Below are 6,933 nucleotides of genomic sequence, written 5' to 3'. Positions count from 1 at the left end.
TTGGTGTTGTTTATTGTGTATGTGCTCGTGCTGTTGTTTATGTTGTATGTTGTTTATTGTCGTGCTGTTGTTAATGTTGTATGTTGTATGTGGTTGTGCTGTTGTTTATGTTGTATGTTGTATATGCTCGGGAGGTTGTTTGAGGAAATGTTTTTTGGTTTGACAATATATAAACTTGTCTGTATGCAGTTTCTGATCTTGGCATGTAATGAACGAAACTTTAGAACAGGCGAATCTCATACATTTTCATTCTATCACGTTTTCACACTCACACACTCATACTCTCACACACTCACTCTCATACCCTCAAACTCACACACTCACACTTTCACACTCATACTCTCGTATACCCACACTCACACTCATACTCTCACACACTCACACTTTCACACTCATACTCTCACACACTCACACACTCACACTTTCACACTCATACTCTCGTATACCCACACTCACACTCATACTCTCACACACTCACACTTTCACACTCATACTCTCACACACTCACACACTCACACTTTCACACCCATACTCTCGTATACCCACACTCACACTCATACTCTCACACACTCACACTTTCACACTCATACTCTCACACACTCACACACTCACACTTTCACACCCATATTCTCACACACTCACACTTTCACACCCATACTCCCACAAACGTAATGGTTTTATTTCCTATACATTTTTGCTTCTACCACTTAATATATAGTTGTGTTTTAAAACCATTTAAGTTTAAACCTCCATTAATGTCCGTGTCTTTATAACCTACCACTCACGCCGATAACAGGTCTTAAACCGCAGGTAACATCATCGTGAGCAGAAATATGGTGCTGATGTTCTGCGTGAGCGCTACATCTGTACACGTTAGCGCTAATTATTGCTTCTTAATGAGATGACATGCTTTGTCAAAGCTAATTTTTTCCTCAATAAAACTGTCTCACGTCATTATGCGTTAAAAACACAAAGTTTACTTTAATTAGAAAATGTAATAAATTAACGATAATTGCATTGAAAAAAGAAACAATTGCTAGAGTTAAGTCTTGATGGATTACGCTGGCATCCATTTGTCTGAAGAATCGCGTTGTGTGGCCAGATACATCGCGGCAAATGCAGGCCAAGACAACGCCAATGAAACAATAACCAGAACAATGGTTCACCTAAAAATACTTGGGTTTCAACAATACATTTTTTATAGAGAAGAAAACTAAAAACTCTCTAAAACAGGAGGTACGGCAGTTTCCGATAGTAAAACTGAAAAGATATTTATAGCAACTTTTTTCGGAGCCGATATTTCGCAGGAGATATTGATCGCATCGAACACAAGAAACGTTTAAACAATCATTTCGTTCTGCTCGTCTTCTGTTGGTGCCTCGGTGACAATCAGCTAATTAAAGTCGTGATTTGTTCCGTGGCTTTTGTCTGTGTCTGCTTCTGTGTGGCTTATTCATGACTTCACATGTCTGGTGTCTGCCTAAAAAGGATTGCATTTTTTTTTTTACTTTTTAAAAAAAAAGCTTATGTCTGACTAAAGGGGTCTGGTCTGTGTCATGTGACTAGTTTGCAGTAAATCTGAAGCCTAGAAAATATAAACTTTAGTTAACTCCTGAAAAAAATGATTGCGTGATTTTAAATTGGCCCATTTAAGCTACAAAACTATGATGGATAGCTATAGAGGTCTCACTAAAGTGTCAACTTTACTCCTAAATCTATAACATTACTTTTTTTATAATAACTGTTTATTACTTTCTTCTTTATTTGAAAATATAAATTCAAAGCTGAGCGTAGATTTCTAAATTTTAAATTAAAATGTAACTTTTAAAAAGCCAAAAAAAAACGCGTTTGATTGTTGTTGTTTTTGTTTGTTTTTTGCTAAACAGTGAAGCAATCAAAATCAGCCGGAAACTGACATCTAAACCGGTCAAAAACCAAAAACAGCCGGAAAGTGACAGACAAATTTTCTTTGGGAGACTTTCCACGCCCTTGAACTGTTATATAAGTGTTACATAAAGGTCAGTTGTCATTTGTAAGTGTTACATAAAGGTCAGTTGTCATTTGTAAGTGTTACATAAAGGTCAGTTGTCATTTGTAAGTGTTACATAAAGGTCAGTTGTCATTTGTAAGTGTTACGTTTTGTTAAAGGTTGAAATAATCTATTGTACATGACACCTTGATAAGTATGGCAACTAATTAATCACTTGGTAATTAACATTGACAAGTGAAGCTATTGTGTGGTTAACATCGATATTCTTACCTTGGGTCAACTTAGCGAGCTCTACATAAGCTAGACACCTCTGACCACGGAGTCCGTCACAAAATACATCAACACTGAATCTTATGATAAAATACACCCACCTTCGACTCGCTTAGTGTTACAAGGAAATATAAATATAAGAATGTGTAGAGAGTGTTTTACAAATGGATGTTGAAATCTGATGGCAAAGAAGTCTCTACCTAAAGAATTTGTTTTTATACTTAAACTCTTTCCAATTAATATTATGTTTTTCTTGAATTTAAAAAAAAAATTATTCTTATACTAATTTCTACTCTTGTGCATGGTGTTTGTGAGGAGCGATTGACCATCAAAATTTGTGCTTGTTGAATATGGTTCAATTTAGTAGTGTGCTGAAACCATTTCAGTCACTGGGCTATTATTATTGTTTTTTAAGCTACTCATTTTATAAAGTACAAATGTAAAAGGAAAAATGGATTCATATTAAATTAAAACACATAATCAATCAGGCTGACATATTGGAGGTATAGATCTGCTATCATCGAACAGCTCAAGTTGACAGGTGTGCAGATCTGCTGATCAGTCGACAAACATGGCGGCTGGTAACGTGGCGATATTCCTGCAGCTGTCCAGCCAGGGTCAGATGCTGGGATACGTCCACCCCAGGGGCCATGCCGGGGGGGGGGGGTGGGGGTGGCTGCCTCTGTCCAGGCCTGGGTGAATACAACAGGTTAGGCTTAGGGTAAGATATCGCTAGATGGGAACAGTGTAAGTTACCTGACACGGTTGTCACGTGATAAGGAAATATTGGAGTGAATGCCAAACCTGGTTATTTTATAATGCAAAACCTAGTTATTTTATCAATGATTTCTCGCGCTGTCATTCTGGAAAATAATATGCATGCACACACACACACACACACACACATATATATATATATATATATATATATATATATATATATATATATATATATATATATATATATATATATATATTAATGTGTATGTGAGTGTGAGATTTCTTTCTGAGGTTAGCGAAGGGTTCAGTGCTGGGGTTGGTACTGGGTTCAATGCTGGAGTCAGGACTGGGTTCAGTACATGAGTCAGGACTGAGCTCAGTTCAGGGGTCGGTACTGGGTTCAGTTCTGGGGTCGGTACTGGGTTCAGTACAGGAGTCAGGACTGAGCTCAGTTCAGGGGTCAGTACTGGGTTCAGTTCTGGGTTCAGTGCTGGGGTCACTACTGCCAAGATTATTCATTAGATTAAACACTTCCCTATACATTTATGCGACCAATCGATAGCCTACTAAATCACGTATTGCGTGCTAGTGTCAAACCATTACAAGCCATTGATCATCTGCTGCCAGAGACAAGTGCCGGTATCAAACCGCCCCTGGCCCATCTCACGGAGGTAGGACGCAAACTTCTTGTGTTTATACGTGTTTTAGATGGCCTTGGTAGATGTAAACTACGTCATGATTTACTGTATGACTCTCAAATCAATATTTTTTATGAAGTTCAGTATTTAAAACGTATCTCATTCTGTTCAATTACAAAATTTCAAAACGTGTATCTAACATCCTGTCTTTTTTTTTCATCGTTTCTGTATCGTGTAGAAGTATCTTGTCTTGTATTTAGTGCCAGAATTTTGGTCGTGTCTGTCTGTGGCTTGATGGAAAGCTTAGCACAGATTACATGGAACCTGACAACTTGATGACCAGCACTTGGGTCTACTCCCTTAGCGTCCAGCCTAGCTTTGTCCAGCTCCCAGCCCAGCTTTGTCCAGCTCCCAGCCTAGCTTTGTCCAGCTCCCAGCCCAGGTTTGTCCAGCTCCCAGCCCAGTTTTGTCCAGCTCCCAGCCCAGTTTTGTCCAGCTCCCAGCCAGCTTTGTCCAGCTCCCAGCCTAGCTTTGTCCAGCTCCCATCCTAGCTTTGTCCAGCTCCCAGCCCAGTTTTGTCCAGCTCCCAGCCAGCTTTGTCCAGCTCCCAGCCTAGCTTTGTCCAGCTCCCAGCCTAGCTTTGTCCAGCTCCCAGCCCAGTTTTGTCCAGCTCCCAGCCAGCTTTGTCCAGTTCCCAACCCAGCTTTGTCCAGTTCCCAACCCAGCTTTGTCCAGCTCCCAGCCTAGCTTTGTCCAGCTCCCAGCCTAGCTTTGTCCAGCTCCCAGCCCAGTTTTGTCCAGCTCCCAGCCAGCTTTGTCCAGTTCCCAACCCAGCTTTGTCCAGTTCCCAACCCAGCTTTGTCCAGCTCCCAGCCCAGCTTTGTCCAGCTCCCAGCCCAGCTTTGTCCAGCTCCCAGCCCAGTTTTGTCCAGCTCCCAGCCTAGCTTTGTCCAGCTCCCAGCCCAGTTTTGTCCAGCTCCCAGCCCAGTTTTGTCCAGCTCCCAGCCTAGCTTTGTCCAGCTCCCAGCCCAGTTTTGTCCAGCTCCCAGCCTAGCTTTGTCCAGCTCCCAGCCTAGCTTTGTCCAGCTCCCAGCCCAGTTTTGTCCAGCTCCCAGCCAGCTTTGTCCAGTTCCCAACCCAGCTTTGTCCAGTTCCCAACCCAGCTTTGTCCAGCTCCCAGCCCAGCTTTGTCCAGCTCCCAGCCCAGCTTTGTCCAGCTCCCAGCCCAGTTTTGTCCAGCTCCCAGCCTAGCTTTGTCCAGCTCCCAGCCCAGTTTTGTCCAGCTCCCAGCCCAGTTTTGTCCAGCTCCCAGCCTAGCTTTGTCCAGCTCCCAGCCCAGTTTTGTCCAGCTCCCAGCCTAGCTTTGTCCAGCTCCCACCCTAGCTTTGTCCAGCTCCCAGCCCAGTTTTGTCCAGCTCCCAGCCTAGCTTTGTCCAGCTCCCATCCCAGTTTTGTCCAGCTCCCAGCCCAGTTTTGTCCAGCTCCCAGCCCAGCTTTGTCCAGCTCCCAGCCCAGTTTTGTCCAGCTCCCAGCCAGCTTTGTCCAGCTCCCAGCCCAGTTTTGTCCAGCTCCCAGCCCAGTTTTGTCCAGCTCCCAGCCCAGTTTTGTCCAGCTCCCAGCCCAGCTTGCATGGCTTACTCCGGCATGGTTCTGGACTTGTGGCCGTCTATGTGTGATTTGTAATTGACTCAGTTTGACAGCGAGGTTGTGCTGTCTTACAATCAAGGAGGTGTAGAGTTCAAGCCTTGCTGACAATCCAGGAGGTGTAGAGTTCAGGCCCTGCTGTTTGTTTTATCTTTTTTGTGGAATTATTGGACCTTTCTTTCTATTTTGGCGTGTAACTTATGACTAGCAGGTTCGCTACACGGATGGTTTTTGGATGGACAAACACTATGGACGCTAATCCAGAAAGAAAAGCAGGCAAAAATCAAAGTGTACTGGCCGAATAGCGCATAACATGTTGACACGAATGACTCACTTGTGTTGGAGGAAATCCGTCCAACATTACAATTAAGAACGAAGAAGAAGAAGAAGAAGCTACACAGTCATGAATCTGAACAATTGAATATTGACTCTATTTAGTGAGCAGGACAGAGTTCCCATTATAACACACCCATACCGTAATCAAACAACGCAGAAGTTTATTATGAATCACGCTGTTAGAGATAAGTGTTACATTAATGGTTTATTGGCGTTATTGTAGGAATACTCGCCACAGTACAGTACACGATCTAGGCTGCCAACTGAGATCGGCCATTTCGTCCTGGTCACAATGTAGTCGTTCATTTCGTCCTGGTCACAATGTAGTCGGTCATTTCGTCCTGGTCACAATGTAGTCGTTCATTTCGTCCTGGTCACAATGTAGTCGGTCATTTCGTCCTGATCACAATGTCGTCGGTCATTTCGTCCTGGTCACAATGTAGTCGGTCATTTCGTCCTGGTCACAATGTCGTCGGTCATTTCGTCCTGGTCACAATGTAGTCGGTCATTTCGTCCTGGTCACAATGTAGTCGGTCATTTCGTCCTGGTCACAATGTAGTCGGTCATTTCGTCCTGGTCACAATGTAGTCGGTCATTTCGTCCTGGTCACAATGTAGTCGGTCATTTCGTCCTGGTCACAATGTAGTCGGTCATTTCGTCCTGGTCACAATGTCGTCGGTCATTTCGTCCTGGTCACAATGTAGTCGGTCATTTCGTCCTGGTCACAATGTAGTCGGTCATTTCGTCCTGGTCACAATGTAGTCGGTCATTTCGTCCTGGTCACAATGTAGTCGGTCATTTCGTTCTGGTCACAATGTCGTCGGTCATTTCGTCCTGGTCACAATGTAGTCGGTCATTTCGTCCTGGTCACAATGTAGTCGGTCATTTCGTCCTGGTCACAATGTAGTCGGTCATTTCGTCCTGGTCACAATGTAGTCGGCCATTTCGTCCTGGTCACAATGTAGTCGGTCATTTCGTCCTGGTCACAATGTAGTCGGTCATTTCGTCCTGGTCACAATGTAGTCGGTCATTTCGTCCTGGTCACAATGTAGTCGGTCATTTCGTCCTGGTCACAATGTAGTCGGTCATTTCGTCCTGGTCACAATGTCGTCGGCCATTTCTCAAGAATGGTTGAATACATTATCGATATCAAGAAACGGTATTTGTTTAATTTTAATAGGACAGTTTGACTTCTTTAAGGTTTAGAAAATCATAATGTATGGGCGGTAATGCTGCTTAAATGATCAAAGTCAACACTAAATCTAGATTTGACGAAAATATTCCGCTAGTAAATAAACATACGACACGAGGTAACAGGTTGAGTTAATGAAATCT

At 43.2% G+C, this 6,933-nt stretch overlaps 1 protein-coding gene across 1 annotated transcript; it reads left to right on the top strand.

Moving 5' to 3' along the window:
- The first annotated feature begins 3,935 nt into the window (after positions 1-3,935).
- Positions 3,936-4,869, top strand: LOC131953294 (protein PRRC1-like). The gene is made up of 2 exons (XM_059316427.1): positions 3,936-4,060; positions 4,383-4,869. Exons 1-2 carry the CDS (start codon positions 3,936-3,938, stop codon positions 4,867-4,869), a joined length of 612 nt encoding a protein of 203 aa, XP_059172410.1.
- The last annotated feature ends 2,064 nt before the right edge of the window (positions 4,870-6,933 follow it).

Source organism: Physella acuta, unplaced genomic scaffold (assembly GCF_028476545.2).
Source record: "Physella acuta isolate Inbredline_101_S28 unplaced genomic scaffold, ASM2847654v3 ptg000076l, whole genome shotgun sequence".
NCBI classification, from domain to species: domain Eukaryota; kingdom Metazoa; phylum Mollusca; class Gastropoda; family Physidae; genus Physella; species Physella acuta.
The sequence above is the reverse complement of the archived record's forward strand: the minus strand, read 5'-3'. Positions and strand labels throughout refer to the sequence as shown.